General features: G+C 35.8%; 4 protein-coding genes across 5 annotated transcripts in view; 2 read left to right on the top strand and 2 right to left on the bottom strand.

Moving 5' to 3' along the window:
• LOC101242956 (heterogeneous nuclear ribonucleoproteins A2/B1) overlaps positions 1–3,341 on the top strand; it is a 9,228-nt gene extending 5,887 nt beyond the window's left edge. Inside the window, exons 7-12 of one of the 2 annotated variants that reach the window (XM_009861102.3) lie at positions 524–602; positions 1,013–1,039; positions 1,419–1,493; positions 1,887–2,108; positions 2,616–2,681; positions 3,086–3,341. In XM_009861102.3, coding sequence (XP_009859404.1) covers positions 524–602; positions 1,013–1,039; positions 1,419–1,493; positions 1,887–2,108; positions 2,616–2,681; positions 3,086–3,198 — 582 coding nt within the window. In that variant the 3' untranslated portion in view covers positions 3,199–3,341. Of the gene's footprint in view, positions 1–523; positions 603–1,012; positions 1,040–1,418; positions 1,494–1,886; positions 2,109–2,612; positions 2,682–3,085 lie in introns of both variants that reach the window. The other variant, XM_009861100.3, reaches the window with a different exon arrangement.
• Positions 3,342–4,986: 1,645 nt separating this feature from the next.
• LOC104265983 (zinc finger protein 37-like) lies at positions 4,987–9,011 on the bottom strand. The gene is made up of 2 exons (XM_026835694.1): positions 8,408–9,011; positions 4,987–6,002 (listed from the first exon to the last, which is right to left on the bottom strand). Exons 1-2 carry the CDS (start codon positions 9,009–9,011, stop codon positions 4,996–4,998), a joined length of 1,611 nt encoding a protein of 536 aa, XP_026691495.1. The 3' UTR covers positions 4,987–4,995.
• Positions 9,012–9,690: 679 nt separating this feature from the next.
• On the bottom strand, positions 9,691–11,835 carry zf(c2h2)-146 (zinc finger (C2H2)-146). Its single transcript, XM_002122301.4, has one exon. It carries the CDS (start codon positions 11,724–11,726, stop codon positions 10,656–10,658), a length of 1,071 nt encoding a protein of 356 aa, XP_002122337.1. The 5' UTR covers positions 11,727–11,835; the 3' UTR covers positions 9,691–10,655.
• Positions 11,836–12,911: 1,076 nt separating this feature from the next.
• Positions 12,912–17,155, top strand: part of LOC104265982 (tetratricopeptide repeat protein 9A-like) — a 7,975-nt gene continuing 3,731 nt past the window's right edge. The window contains exons 1-4 of the mRNA XM_009861219.3: positions 12,912–14,087; positions 14,596–14,723; positions 15,244–15,364; positions 15,697–15,837. Coding sequence (XP_009859521.2) covers positions 13,838–14,087; positions 14,596–14,723; positions 15,244–15,364; positions 15,697–15,837 — 640 coding nt within the window. The 5' untranslated portion in view covers positions 12,912–13,837. The remainder of the gene's footprint in view (positions 14,088–14,595; positions 14,724–15,243; positions 15,365–15,696; positions 15,838–17,155) is intronic.

Here is a 17,155-nt window from a genome sequence, read left to right as displayed (position 1 = left end):
TATTTTTGTAAGTTTCGGTGTAACACTAAAATTAATCGCAAAAGTTATAAAATATGTAAAAACTAAAACCATCATTCGTTTTAACTTCTGACATTTTATGGTTTTAGTTCTTAAACTGAAATGTTTGAAAACGAAGACATTGTGTCATATAATATATAATGTTAATAAGTATATGTTCATATTATAATTAATCTTATTCTCCACCAGATTGAGGCAAAAAAAGCGGAAAGTCGCGAACGAATGGATTCAATGAAAGGAGCTGGAGGGGTGAGGGTTTGTGTGCTAACTTACCTTACTGTAAATTGTATTATTGTTTCTCAATCTTAACACTTTAAAACTGGGATATTGAAAATACATAAGGGTTTAATTTAATATGATAGCAGCCTGCGTTTTGGGGTCAACGGTGGTCTAAATCTCAAGTCCCATGACTGACTTCACCAATATAGAATAGAAATACACAAGTAGCCTGGTTTGAAACTTCTGAATATCTATATATGTTTAACAAAACTCTGTTTATGTTCAGCAATATGGACAAAACCAAGGGTATGGTAACAATGGATATGGTGGTGGAAACTCCGGGTATGGGCAAGGTAACCAAGGTGGTAAGTACTCATATTGTTGCTTATGCTTTTACTGTATGTTGTAGTTAGTCAATCTTATAAATAAAATCCAATACTAAAAATTATCAACCACAAAGTAACATACGTGGTAACTCATAAGCGGGCACGAGGTGTATGAAACAAAATACCCGTGTTTAACGTCTGTCGTTTTCCGACCAAGCGAGGATAAAGTAAGTTACATTCATTCAACCACAATAATTTAGCTTTAGGAGTGGGGTATTTAAGATTTGACTTGAGAACCGAACACATATATACATATGTGTTGTATTTCTTCAGTAGAAGGACATTTAGCATTTCAGCAATTTGTCATAAATAGTTTAATATTTTATCTGGGTGTAAATTAGGTATTGTTTATATATTTTTTTAATCAACATTATCATAATTCATAACAGGTTGGATGCCTGACCAAAACATGATGGGTGAGCATATTGTGTGTTGCTACTTTGTATATGAATATAGTATATAATGGTTCTTAACCTATATAAATAAGGACCTATAGTCTAAAGATATATGCCAGAGTTTACCTGCATAATTGACAATTGATTTGCTTGGGAAACTCAGCCTCTAATATATACTTGGTGTATAAATATAATATATGGATAATCACCCATGGAATGTCCTAGGATAGATGCCAGAGTTGGCCTGCATAAATTGACAATCGATTTGAAAAACCAAAAAAAATTTAAATTCTATGTTCTGTTCAGTATATATGCCAGAATTAGCCTGTATAATTTTTTATTTGCATGGAAAAGTATAGGAAGTTTAATTCTTTGTTACAAATACACCAATATTATCCAGGTAACTATGGATATGGTAACCAACAAGGCTACCCAACCAGCTACCCACAACAAGGATATGGAAACCAACCTTACGGTAAATATGGTGTTGTGATTTCAGCATAATATGCCAACCTTGGTCTAAAAAACCATGTTTCGTGGCTATAGCCATAGCGATATGTTTTTTTTATATTTTAACAAAATCTTTGTGGGTTAAAACATATGCAATCGCCTATCATCATTATTGTTTTAGTTGTTAGATTTGACACGACACTGAGGTACATTAACAGTGTGAATATGAATAGAAAACATGATATTAACCTGTTTATAAGTAAAAAAAAACAAATGTTACATACACATTATATATCAAAGTTATGGCTATGGATGACAAACTGTGGTCTAAATTCCATGGCAAGCCTCACCCATATAGAACATAATTTCTGAGAAATAAGATTAAAAAAATAGAATATAAACACAATTTCAATCACAGGTTACGGCTACGGAGGTTACAATGGCGGAAACATGGGAATGCAAAATCAAATGATGGGTGGACAAGGTTACCCGCAACAAGGGGGGCCAATGGGGGCGCCCCCTCCTACCCCCGATAATATGAGTGGTAATATGGGCGCCAACGGTGGCTACCAACAGCAAGGGGGTATGCCAAGACAAGCTTCAAATAATGGAGGCAACGCAGGCCCTCCCAACCCACCAGGTAGTTAATTATAAAGTTGGTAAAGTAACTTGATAATAATGTATTATTGGCTCATCTGGTATAAAAAAATAAAGTTTGCCCATTCCTTGATGAAGTCTCAGCGTATGGCAGACGAAACGTTGGAAATACACTACGTTTTATACCAGATGAGCCACTAATACATTATTTATACCATGCCTGGTAGCATAAGTAACTGAATAACTTGATAATTTTAATTGTTGACGTATCCAAGTGAGGTAATATGTTCTCCATGGTGTAAATTGTGGGCGTATGTGTGCAAGGAAAGACACTTCAGGGCAATTGCTGAATTGCTCCAACCTGTGGTCACTAATGGGTTGTATATACAGGAAAATAACCAACCACAAAGTTACATACATGGTAACTCGTAAGCCGGCATACGTGTATGAAACAAGAAAACCATGTTATAACGACTGTCGCTGCAAACCAGGATAAACTAGTTAGGCAGTTACATATATTCTTGGGATTAATATACATTTACATCAGCAGCATCAAACATGGGGGGAGGTTATTCACAAAATGCTTCACAGTACGGAGCTGTACGTGGGGGTGGGGGTAAGTTGGATCGTACTATTTGTTATGTATTGCCACTACCACGCATATTTTGGGGTTTTATGAGTGCAAATATTCTGATATGTTGTTGCTGTGAGGTATAATAGAAGTCCGGAAGATTCATGTAATGTTTTATTGGCCAGAATACTTGTTGCTGCAACCCAGTGGTCCCTAATAGGGTGTAGTCTCTGAGTATCAAAGTAATTAGAGAACTCTGGCCTTAATATCCCTTCTCAAAGCGTGCTATGCTGTTGGACTTTGCCTATATACTATGAAAGTTTTCCACATCCTGCTTTTATAATCAATCTGAGGAGTTTTAAAACTGTTGTTTTTTTCTTTAATTCTTCTGTTTTTTGCATACTAATAAGTAAGACCTTTGCAAATTTAAACTAAGATGTTCTTTACAGATTACAACAACGCTCAATCTAACAACCCTCCTCCTGCTGGAGGATCATCCAATTACTCACAAAAACCCGCAGCTGGCTCCGGCAACACTGGCTACCATCCTTACAGGAGATAAGCAAGTTTGGAAACACTGGATAATACAATAACATTGGGCATGATCATTGAAATAGAATACCAATGCACAATCTACAGCTAACTTGAGTTGCAGTTTGTGCCATCTACGCTGCGTTAATTGTGAATAAACATTTTTTAACTAAATTCTGTTTTATCTGTAATCCGTCATCAACATTTGATGCCAGCCATCGTATGTTCGCCATGTATATTAGTTGTTTTTAAACTGGGGGCAAGTAAGACTAGGAATAGGGCGTGAAAAACAATATGTTTTTGTTGGGTTCTTCATTGGGGGGCGTGCTTCAAAAAGTTTAAAACCCCAGATGTATACGCTTGTTCCGTAGTCACATACATATAGTATGAAACAAACATTTCATGACTAGAAAAACCCCAATCCTTATGGCCTGTGAATGAGCAATATATCCACAATTATAACAAAATGTTTAGAAAAGTTAGGCATTAGAGATAATAATGCCAGTCACACAGAAGGATAAAAAACATTTGACATATAATATAAAGTGCAGAAAATTAGAGGATAGGCCTGCCTGTCTGCTGTAATTGAGTCAATACAAATATTTCAGATTTCAGGTGATTTTATTTCAAACAGAACTTTATTTTCACATCTTACATTTGAGGGACAATTTAAGCACAAAGTATCCAAATAAAAAGTTATTTGTTTCTTGTATACAGCCAATAGCACGGTGGGTTTATCTTCGGTTTGTCTTTGTAAAGTTTCACGTTGTATCGGACTAAGCCGACCATTTCCACATCATTTAAGTAATGCAAGTAAGATAAAACTCCAATCCAAGGCACCATGATCCAGAAGATTCCCTTGTCCACAAGTATTTGTTTGATGTTTTTCACCGGTTTGTAAGTTTGGCGGACAACTTCTTGTACACTGATGTACTCTGTACGAGCTTTGAGCAGACGTGAAATTAAACGCATTTTAACAGATTCTACTTTGTCTCTGAAAAATATAGAAATATGTAACAAATAAGCAATAACACTTCTGAAGAAGCTATTTTATTGCATCTGCTAAATTAAAAAAAGTAGATGTAAAATATATGGTAACTAGCTATACAGCAATAAAAATATTAAATAGAAAATAAATATATAAATGAAACACAAAACATTTTTACTTTGATTCTAACAGTGAAATTTTTTTTATAGAAAAGTAATAAAACGGTTAAATAGTAGACATACAATTTTTTGACCAGAAACGTAACTGAATGATATTTTATTGAATGCACTTTAAACAATATAGTAAAGGGGGTATTAGAATATAAGTACGACACTATACAAGGGTGTATTGTTTAGATTTAAACTTTTACTGTGCTGTTAGGTGTCTATACAAACAAGCAGAGCCAAAGTATATTGCATTCACCACATTAATCAATGAGGTTCCCTATGTCTGACAACTATGAGTGTAACTGTATTTTAACCATGTCACCCCAGATTTTACCCTGCTGTTAGGTGTCTATACAAACAAGCAGAGCCAAAGTATATTGCATTCACCACATTAATCAATGAGGTTCCCTATGTTTGACAACTATGAGTGTAACTGTATTTTAACAATGTCACCCCAGATTTTACCCTGCTGTTAGGTGTCTATACAAAAAAGGAGAGCCAAAGTATATTGCATTCACAACATTAATCAATGAGGTTTCCTATGTTTGACAACTATGAGTGTAACTTTATTTTAACAATGTCACCCCAGATTTTACCCTGCTGTTAGGTTTTACAAAAACTGTATTTTAACAACATAATTTCACATTTTACTAAAAATGCAAAACACAAAACTTTACATATATTCATTCACTGGTACTGGCACACAAGTTTTAACATGTTGATTGCGATCTCCACGACAAGGAAACTTTTTGCCACAAACCTTACACGAGAATGGTTTTTCACCGGTGTGTTTTCGACGCACGTGGATTATCATGTGTTGTTTATGAACAAAAACTTGGTTACAGTAAGAACACACAACTTTCGGCTGGTGTGCTAATGCAACATGTTGCTGCTTTTTATAATAGGAATCGAAATTCCTTCCACAATGTTTGCACGTATGCCATAATTTCTTACGCTTGCCTGTTATTGCAGTATTGTCATTTCTAAAATCTCCCGTCTGTGTTTTTGCATGAAAATGATTATAATAATATTGCCAAGATAATACATCCTGTTGTGTGATGGGATTTGGGCAAACTGGTCTAAAATGTGATTGCACGTTTTCTGTAGCTCTTGCTGTATTTTGGTGATCATGAATATTATCTTTTTTCACAACTTCATTAAAACCATTGTGTTTCCTTTCTGCCGCAACTACTGGTAATGCAACTACAGTATCATGATCTATGTTTGTATCTCTGTTCGCATTGGAAATAGAATTAGCATTAGAACATGTTGTTCCAACACTTGCGCTAGGATAAAGGTTCCCATACACACAGCCAATTTGAAGATCACTAAGTTCAGAAGGTTGGGCTTCACTTAATAATGCAGGTCTTATATCAGAATATTCTCTTGAAGGTTTTTCAATTTTCAATGCAGAATTTTCTAGCAAACTCATTCCTTTTAATTTCTCTTCATTAATGGAAGTACGAGCCAATTCTAATCTATCGCTCGGCGTGGCGTTTGGGGGAATTTTACAGTTGTTGTGTTCAAGTTCTTTTGATGGTTTATGAGAATCCAATGCACTTTCTATGTGGTTGATTGGATTCTCTTTACTTGACTTCTCATGTGTTGCAACTACTGGCAATGTAAATGCAACTACAGCATTATACCCTGTCTTTAATTCTGTGCTCGCATTAGGAATAGATTTTGTATTATAACTTGCTATAGAAGTATCCGTATCATTACTACCTGTATCAGTAGTTATGTTTGGGGTAAAACTGTTAAACATATTTCCAACAGCAATATCACTGAATTGTTCATCATTGTAGGAATGCTGGGAAACATCTTGTATAATTTCATGTTTTATATTCATTCCACCACCACATGCATCTTGTGCATCATGTTCAATGGTTTGAGCTCCAGTTAATGCGGGTTGTTCATTAGAGATTTCACTTGAAGGCTCCTCAATATTCAATGGAATATTTTCTAGCAGACTGGTTCCATCTAATAAGCTCCCACCTTTTCCATTGCCTTTACACTTGTTACAATTAGCTTGTCTTAAATTTGTCAATCCATCTTTCATGTCTTGTCGCATGAGCTTCAGTTCTTGTAATATAAGCAAACTAATAGATGTAACTGACAAGGTATGTTTATCATCAAGCATGTTCAATTCTATAAGTCTTGCTAAGCACCTAGTATAGACAACTATGAAAACAGTACCTACTTTCTTGATGTCAAATAAACAAAGTATTCAGCAGACTAATCTTTCACTACCAACAAAGCTAAGACAACGTGCACCCTGAAAATACACACAGTTTAAAAGGAGATATGCACATCGTATTCGGATGTACATGATTTCACTACATTGTGCTAGTAACGCAAATCTTTGTACATCTCTGTGTTCCAATGCACTGCCTCACTTTTGTACACATATGAATAGAATGTGCATATACAATGTTGGGGTAATGGACCAACTCTGGCCTAAATCACAGGTCCCATGGCATGCCTCACTCTAGGTCCTCACCCATATAGAACAGAATGTGCATATACAATGTTGGGGTAATAGGCCAACTCTGGCCTAAATCACAGGTCCCATGGCATGCCTCACTCTAGGTCCTCACCCATATAGAACAGAATGTGCATGTACAATGTTGGGGTAATGGCCAACTCTGGCCTAAATCACAGGTCCCATGGCATGCCTCACTCTAGGTCCTCACCCATATAGAACAGAATGTGCATGTACAATGTTGGGGTAATGGACCAACTCTGGCCTAAATCCCAGGTCCCATGGCATGCCTCACTCTAGGTCCTCACCCATATAGAACAGAATGTGCAAGTACAATGTTGGGGTAATGGACCAACTCTGGCCTAAATCCCAGGTCCCATGGCGTACCTCACTGTAGGACCTTACCCATATAGAATAGAATGTGCATATACAATGTTGGGGTAATGGGCCAACTCTGGCCTAAATCTCAGGTCCCATGGCGTGCCTCACTGTAGGACCTTACCCATATAGAATAGAATGTGCATATACAATGTTGGGGTAATGGGACAACTCTGGTCTAAATCCCAGGTCCCATGGCGTGCCTCTCTGTAGGGCCTCACCCATATAGAATAGAATGTATGCCTTCAGTAGACATAATATTAAACATAATGTTAGTTTCTATCTTGCTGCTGAAGAAGAAATAGAAATGGCGGATAAAAAAGTAGCAGCAGTTTGTTGTAAGTACGTAAACAAACGAAATACTGTTAAAATAAAATAAAATGTATCGGAATATAAAAACTTTTAATCGCATGCATTTAGATTGGTGGAAGGGTATTGGAAATGAAGATTAATTTTACCGTTTTTTTCTACTTATGAAATGTTTTTATATGGTGATTGCAATTTCCAATGCAGGGAAACTTTTTACCACAAATCCTACACGCGAATGGTTTTTCACCCGTGTGGTTATTACGTACATGAATTGTCATATGTTGTTTACATACAAAAATCTTTTTACAATAAGAACAAACAAATTTAGGTTTAGGATGATGGGTTAATAAAATATGTTGACGCATTTTGTAATGGGAACCAAAATCCTTTCCACAATGCTTGCATGTAGTAGCTAATATTCTCTTGCGCTTGTTTTTAACAGCAACATTGTCATTGCTAAAATCTCCCGGCGTTTTATTAAAATGGTCATAAAAATATTGCCAAGAATATAAACTTGATTTATCAACCAGATGTGTATTAGGTTTGGGGCATACTGGTCTGGTTTGTGATTCCACTTCTTCTTTAACTTTTGCTGTAGTTTTGACTTCGGGAATTAATTTTTTCCCTCCAACTGCATTAACGCCATGAACTTCAATATTTTTTTTTTTATTCGATTTTTCTTCTTCTGCTGCAACTGTCAGTTGATCTAAAGACACATGAGGTTTTGTACGAATGCTTCCACAATGTTTGGAACTTCTTCTTAGTTGATATTTATGTGTAGCAACAATATTTTTAAGTGGTTTAACTGTCTTTACAACAGAAAGTTCACCATTTTGTTTCCTTTTTGCTGCAATCACTGGTAATGAAACTACAGCGTTTTGCTCCATGTTTATACTTGTGTTTGCATTAGGAATAGATTTTGTATTAGAACTTGCTATAGAAGTATCCATACCATTACTATCTGTATCAGTTGTAGAGATATCGGTATTTATATCATCCGTAGAATTACTAATGTTGGGGTTAAAGTTCCCATACACACAGGTTATTTGAAGATCACTAAGTTCAGAAGATTGAGCTTTACTTAATGAAGCTTGTTCATCAGAATATTCTCCTGAAGGTTCCTCAATTTTCAATGCAGAATTTCTCAAACTCATTCCTTTTAATTTCTCTTCATTAATGGAAGTACGAGCCAATTCTAATCTATCGCTCGGCGTGGCGTTTGGGGGATTTTTACAGCTGTTGTGTTCAAGTTTTTTTGATGGTTTATGAGAATCCAATGCACTTTCTATGTGGTTGATTGGATTCTCTTCACCTGACTTCTCATGTGTTGCAACTACCGGCAATGTAAATGCAACTCCATCATTATTGTTCCCTACTTTTCCATTGCCTTTACACTTGTTACAATTAGCTTGTCTTAATTTTGTCAATCCATCTTTCATGTCTTGTCGCATGAGCTTTAGTTCTTGTAATATAAGCAAACTAATAGATGTAGCTGACAAGGTGTGTTTATCATCAAGCATGTTTAAAAGTTTTTACACAAACCTTTCCTCTACTTTCTGTTTAAACACAGAGTTTTTTAAACAGAAGCGCGTATATAAATCTAATACTGATGATTAGGGACGCACATTACAGAAATTCGAATCCTTTTATTTTCAAACTTCATTACGGAATTCGGTATTTTGTTTAATGATGTCATCACACGTCATCTCATACAATATATTAACAATTTTTGAAACTTAATAATTTTGAAACAATATTTTTGTGTTTGTGGGACTTACGAGAGTAAACGTTTTACAACGTCCTTTCATAGCCTACTATACGTTTCTTGCCGCAAAAACTACCCAATAGTACAATTTTTGATTATTTTACAGCTCATGATTCAACAAGGCTACTATGAAAGAGTCTTTAAACTGACTTATGTGGGTAAAATTATTTTTTCCTATAAATATAAAAAGATTCTAAATTCTAGATTCGAAATAAAGTATTCTAGAATATCCTAGAACACCTAATTATTCTGTAATGTGCATCCCTACTGATGATATATTGCTACTAATCCATTTATCTCAGTAATTATACTCAAAGTAAAACAAGTATACGCCTAAAGTGGCCCGCAACTTCTTGTACACTTAAGTCTGTACGTGCTTTTAACAGGTTTAAAAATAATCACTTTTAACAGTTTTACCCCAACAAATTCTACTCCTGAAAAAGAAGAAATTTGATACGTGTAAAACAGCCAGTATGCAGTGCAAGATAAAAGTAAAAAACAGCATCCATATTTTACAGCAATGGTTCTAAAAGTTTTACTTGTGTAGATTTAGAAAAGTTTGCTGGGCTTGTGACGCACCAGCGATAATATAGGAATTTAATAATTTTAATGTTCATGATAAAATATAATTATAGATACAAGTTACAACAATCAAACTTGGCCAGATTGTGTTTAAGATCAACTTTCTTGTAAAAGTACGACATAAAGTGCAAGTTTTCAAAATGTGTAGGTTTATGATAAAACAATGCACCAGCGTGTTGTAACATTTAGGAACCACTGGTTACAATGATTATAAAAGAAAGTTTTTTAACTTGATTACATATAAATATATAAAGAAAACCAGTTGATTTTGCTACTGCACTATGCTACAGGGCAATGGGCCAACTCTGGTCTAAATCCCAGGTCCCATGGCATGCCACGCTCTAAAACCTTACCCATATAGAATAGAATGAGCTTATAAAAGGTTAGGGTAATGGACCTGAATATCAGGTAGGTCCCATGCCATGTCATGCTGTAAGTTTACTCCCACGTACAATAAAAAAACGACAATTTACCGACATTTATATCAAACATTTGGTCACGAGCACAAGGTATATGATTACAGCCAATCACTGAATAAAATATTGTACACATGAAATTCACATCGCATCACCTTAATTGCCATGGAAGCACAGCCTACCATGGCAGTTTGTCGCATGCTTGTTTTTGGGAATGCAATATTTTACTCATGGGTAATAAATATGCAGAGTTTAAACAAGCGCCGCTTTTAGCATTCCAACAATTACTCTGTTGCTAGCAATGCTTAATGCAGTGGATTTCATGAATTGTTAACCAACAGCAATAAAAAGATCTTATAGCAATACTAGGCTATTTTCATGATGAATTTCATGAACCTCATTCATGTGATTGGATGAACCCTCTTCATATGATGATTGCAATCACCCACACAGTGAAAATGCAATCCACAAATATGACATGAAAAGGGTTTTTCACCGGTGTGCTTACGACGCACATGTACTGTAAGAATGCTTTTGCTGATGAAGATTTTATTGCAGTATGAGCAAACAAATTTTGGTTGTGGGTGATGGGCTGTTACTATGTGTTGGCGCTTTTTGTAAACGGATATAAATCGCTTTCCACATTGTCTGCATGCATATTTTAATTTAACATGCCTGTCTGATTCACTTCCATTCGTTATATCATCGGAATCAGTATTAGCACCATTCGTTAGCTCCATAGACGAGTTATAATTATTATTGTAATGTTGCCAGGATAAAAGACAGGACTGCTGGTCCAAAGATGCGTTAGAATTAGGGTAAATGGTCCCAGGATGCTTGGAGCTGAAGTCGAGTTGATATTTACTATTTGTAGAAGCAATATTTTTTCGTGGGGCAACACTTTTTACAATACGAACATCGTTACTTGATTTTTCCTTTACTGCATTGGCTGATGGAATTAGAGAAACTGTGCCTGTATTAGAAACAGATCGTGTTGTTAAAGTAACATTATCATTGCTACTGGTGATTGTGTTTTGGTTTAAACTTCCAAAGGCATTACAAGCACCAATATCACTGAATTGTTCATCATTGTAGGATTGCTGGGAAACATCTTGTAAAATTTCATGTTTTATATTCATTCCACCACCACATGCATCTTGTGCATCATGTTCAATGGTTCGAGCTCCAGTTATTGCGGGTTGTTCATTAGAGATTTCACTTGAAGGTTCTTCAATATTCAATGGAATATTTTCTGTGAAATTTTCAGAGCAATTCAGGTCCAAACCATAACTAGATGTAAATTGGATTCTTTTCTCAATATCCTCGAAATTATTCTTTCCAATGTTGCTTTCACAAATAGCTTGTCTTAATTTTGTAAATTCATCTTTCATGTCTTGCCTCATAAGCTTCAGTTCTTGCAATATAAGCAAACTAATAGGGGACGATGAAAATCGTTTATCGTTCCGTGGCATGCTTATGTTTTATTGCATAACAACGTGTATACCCAGTGAAAAATATGCCTAATAAAAAACACAGTTACTTTACTTTACCAGTGTAATGTACAGACATGTGTTGTTATTGTTAAAAGCTAAAATAAGAATCCAAAAAGCCAATACATAAGTGGGTGCCGTCTGGTGAGTATAATAGTTTATTGCCAGTCTGCAAAGTATGGCAGTTCCTGACGAGATCTCGCTGTGCAAGACGGTTATTTTCCACATGTGCGTGCTATCATAAAAAATCTATGTGCAAAACATGTACATTTTCAAGACACGTTGAAAATCTTACTCAATTTATTACGATTTTTTTTCTTTGTTTAATTAATTGGCGTGCATGTGACAAATTATGGGATGCATCACCAAAAGTTTGTAAACAGAAACGCCCGTGCACCTGACATGCTTTGCAGACTGGGTTTATTATACTACACTACCTAAAAAATACCAAAAAATAAATTGACTTAATATTGTAATGCTGCAATGTACAATCCTCCAACAAGAAATCCAAATGCAATACGTTAACTTAGAGGCCAAAGTTTATATTATGCAGTATAGCGACTGTATTCTTTATTAGCACCTGTCAAAATTCTAGCTACATTCATTCAACACAGCGTTTATGAAAAATGGGGCAAAAAAGCATTGACTTTCCAACACTTTTACGCCTTGCAAAGTTTTTACGCCAAACACGAAATTCAAAATAAATGAAAAAAATTATTTGCATATAACTACAATACTCCGCCTTATTTCTTACCAAATAGCGCAAACCGTAACGGTACAAGCATTCTGTATTATGAAGTTGATCAGAAAATTAAATAACCTTCTAAAAGTTACCAACTGAATAATAGAACGGATTCTCTTTACACGTTTCTATGTTATTGTTGTAGGACGAAATGTTAACCCGGAATTCTGACAAATTTAATGTTATCGTGCAGTGTTGCCATGATAAAAAATTATACGTCGTTCATTGGGTATGTAGTTTTAAAAAGGTAGCAAAGGAAAATCGTAAAACATGTTTTTTTAAAAAGAAATGTTAACATGAAAAGCATGTCGTATATAAAAAAAATTGTATTTAAATTACTTTCGTTTTTAGGTCTTAGATATATATAGTACTGTAGGGTAAGATGGATACCGTTAGCACATAATATCCCATATTTCTTGGCCATGTTTTAAACAAATAACAAACTCTTTTTTAAAGTCGTGAGGATACGGTTATATAATTCTGTAAATATTCTGTGTTAACTAATAAACGAGACAATAAAAGAGTATGAAAATATGGACAAAATAGAATGGACCCTCTTACCCCACCCTACTATACCACATCGCCAAATTGCGTCAGTAAAGGTTAAGATACCCTTTGAATATCGTTAGGTTATATTGGTGGAAACATATCCTCGTGTCACGATTTAAATCACTCGCCTATAATTCAGCTGGTACTTTTGACGTAACAATGGTTTCAATGATGCAACAATAAACAGCGCGCGCTCGCTTTTGTTGAACGAACTCGTGTCCGATGTAACTTGATTCTTGCGTCGGTGCGTTCTCTCATGAGTATGGATTAATAACAACAGATTGTTTGCTCTTCAATCTGTATTTCAATATGTTTGTATCCTGGAATAGGAACTTATATGTGTTTTGCAAGAAAGGATTAATTAAAGAGAGAGCTTACAGCAAAAGCGATCGAAATTGGATTCTCCAGTTAATTGATAAAGCAATCGTCTTGTTGGTCTTTGCGAGTGTATAGACAGACTATATATGAAGGTGATTTAAGGACGTATCGCACCGTATCTGTACAGGTATTTTCCTGTAACAGATTGTGGGTTTGTTCTGTTCGGTTTAGCAGCCACGCTTTTATTTGACGTTTTCCTTCAGCAGTTTTTATTTTATCGTAGCGTGTTTTTAACAACTGTCGTTTCGTTGCTTATTCTCTTCTCTTCGTTGATTTGGTTTATTTCTACATTTATCGCAAAGAGAAATCTTAATTAAGTCTAAAGTTGTCACATTATTCCATTTTTCGCGTTGAGGAAGCCACCGTTTTTTTCAATGTCGTTTGATTTTCCAGGAGGCGCAATTTAGTTTAATTTTAATACGCAATGCCGCCACCAAGTGAAGTTTCATCAAGCAGTCCAACTCCAAGTTCAAGCTCCAGGATCACACAAAGATGGCCTGAAAGCATGACTTCAATACGTGAATCTGATTCCGAGGTCGAAGCCGATGTTATCCGAAACAAACCGAACAATTCCGAAATCATTGTCGGTAAAATACATCATCGAATCCGAGATGAAGACGATGATGATGACGATCTTCTGGTGACGTCAGGTGACCTTGACGACAATAAAACAGGTGTGACGTCATGATATGATGCGAATTGAGACTACATGGGAGAGATCGGACATATACCGTGAATTCTATATAAAATTTCACATATATATTATAAATATGAAACCGACCTTGTCATGAATGCGAGTTACCACGTTTGTGACTTATTTACGCTTCAAATGGCAGGGCAACTACAGTGTTTTGTTTCATACACCTCGCCAGCTTACAAGTTAACACGTATGTGACTTATTTATCCGTTGTTTTTAATATGTTTTTAACCGTAAGCGTGTTTTAACAACTGTTGTTTTGTCGCTATATCCTGTCTTTTCGTTTAAAATATTTTTAAATCTTCGCTACCGTAATCGAAGATACCAATAAAAGTTATTATTATTATTATTATTATCCTCGCATGGCGGGGCAACGACAGTCGTTATAACGGAGGTGTTCTAATTCATACACCTCATGCCCGCTTACGATCTTCGATTAAGCTGTTACTTTTATGCTGTATAATAACAAGTTTAAAACCAAACAGGGAAAGTCGGTTTGTTCGATGTGGTAAAGCGAGAGTTTCGATGCAAAACAGCCGTCATCACTAACAGGGCGGCGTATGAAGATCCAATGATATTGTCGCCTAGGAAGGCTAAAGTTAACTTTATTCAGGTATGTTGTGTAATGCATGAAGGGTGGGGGGAGATTGGACACCTTAAGCACACTATATCCAAATATCCTGATCGTGTTTTAAACAATTAGCAACGGTCTGTGAGAGTCGTGAGGATACGGTTTTATAATTCTTTAAATGTTCTTTGTTTACTATTAAATGGAACGAGAAAATAGTATAAAAAAGGCCCCATCTTTCCCTACCCTACAAAATGCTTCGTGTGAAAGGATGAGAGAAAAAACATAAATGAGTTATGTTAGACTCTTAGAACATGAGTGTTCTGTTCCATACACCTCGTGTCCCCTTACGAGTAACCACGTATGTAACTTTATGGGTAATTGTTTTAACATACCACTGACAATTTAGACAACCCATCAGTGACCACTGAGTTGAAGCAATTGCCATCACTGCCTACACGAAGGCGATAATTTTAATGAGTGTACATGGCCTCATACCGTTGCCTATATAGACTACACTGTTGGCAAATGCTCATTGTGTTAAAATATGTGTTTGTATATGCAGGACATGAAAACGAAAGTTAGCGTTGGAATGGAACTGAAGAACAAAGGAGTGGAATGCGTGCAAGCGAAGAAATATCGGGAAGCTACGAAGTTGTTTCACCAGGCGATGCTGTACATTAAAGGTGGGTACGAACTATATCTATATATGAATGGATGTAACTTATGTATCCTCGCGTGACCGGGCAACAATTGTCATTATAACCTAAGGTGTTCCGTTTCATACACCTCGTGCCCGCTTACAAGTTACCACGTATGCATTACTTATTTTGAAGGATTTTTTTATGTTTAACTGGTAATCGCATGATGGCGGGGCAACGAAGGTCATTGCAACACAGGAGTTCCATTCCGCACACCTCAATTACGATTATACCTTCTCTTATTAGTTTTACTGCGTTTGTTAAAGTAATATTCACAATAACACTGGTAACACGGAATAGTGTTCTATTTCCACCAGGTTTAGATCCTGACGAAGGGGTTATTTGGAGTCCCGAGTTCGAATCCATGGACAAAGATAAGATGCCACTTAGAGTGATGCCGAGTGAATTAAAAGAGATCAAGGAAGCAGTGGAGATAGATTGCTTTCTGAACCTAGCAGGTATGAGAGATATACGGTAGGGGAAGATGGAACACCTTTTAACTTTATTTTCTCGTCCAAATTGGTAGTAAACAAAGAACATTCAAAGAATTATAAAACCGTATCCTCACAGCTCCCATAGACTGCTGTTGTTAATTGTTTAAAACACGGTTCGGATACTAGGACATTATGTGCTAAAGGTGTCTCTCCCCCCACCCTATTATATAACTACATACTATATAGACCGGCTCCATATATAGCACAGTGGTTAGCCAAGAAGGTATGAACTTGAAGGTTGGCACTGCTACCATTGTGGGCTTATGTGTCCTTGGGCAAAACTCTTAACGGGAATTGCTCAAACCCAGTGGTCACTAATGGGGTGTCTAAATTATCAGTCATACAGAAAAACAATCACCCACAAAGTTACATACGTGGTAATACGAGGTGTATAAAACCTGTGTAGCTTATAACGACTTTCGTTGCGCCGCCATACGTTGTAAAAAAGTAGCAATCAATCATATTGATTTATTTTCGTCGTTGGAAAAATTACTAAAGGTGTTCTCGTGCCCTTATACCCTTATTTGAGTATAGTTGCCCAACCAAGGGGTTAGACACTTAGAATTCTTTGTACAAAGCTATTGTTAATCGTGTACAAGTTAATTTGCACTTCATTTAATCCCTAATTGCCAGCAAGTGGTCCTTACAAGTCCTTTAGTTAAGCCGTAGGTCACGAACAAAGACTCGGTTACTGCGTAAACATAGAGTTACCTCGCTTTTAAATTTAGAAATTCGAATCGGTCTAAAACAGGGTTCCCAACCTTTTTTACACCGGGGTCCCCTTTGAAAATTTTGAAAAATTAATGGCCCGTCTGTTTTATTTAATTTCTTGAAAAAAACAAGAAACGTCATTTTAATTAAAAAACTTGTTTATGCGTGCAGTGAAACCGGTCGTTAGAATGAGATTCTAAAGTATTTATTTTAGAGAATAGATAAATGCAGTTGTTTAACTTTAACCGAATATTTATCTGCAATACTTATCATCACTTTATACCAAAAAAGCAGTTTAAAATACGTATGCTTGTTTAAAATAATATTAAGAGCGCACACACTTGGTAAAGTCTATTATTACATCGATGTAACATTGGTCTTAGAAACCATTAGAACAACAGTTTCAAAGCTCTAATACAGTAGGGTGGGAGAAGATGGGACACCTTTTCATTCTATTTTCTCGGCCCATTTGGTAGTGAACAAAGAACACTTAAAGAATTATAAAACTGTATCCTGACGACTTCCATAGACCGTTGTAATTGTTTAAACACGATCAGATATTTGATAATAT

The sequence above is a fragment of the Ciona intestinalis genome, chromosome 8, assembly GCF_000224145.3.
Source record: "Ciona intestinalis chromosome 8, KH, whole genome shotgun sequence".
Lineage (NCBI taxonomy): Eukaryota > Metazoa > Chordata > Ascidiacea > Phlebobranchia > Cionidae > Ciona > Ciona intestinalis.
This window is presented reverse-complemented; position numbering and strand designations above follow the sequence as displayed.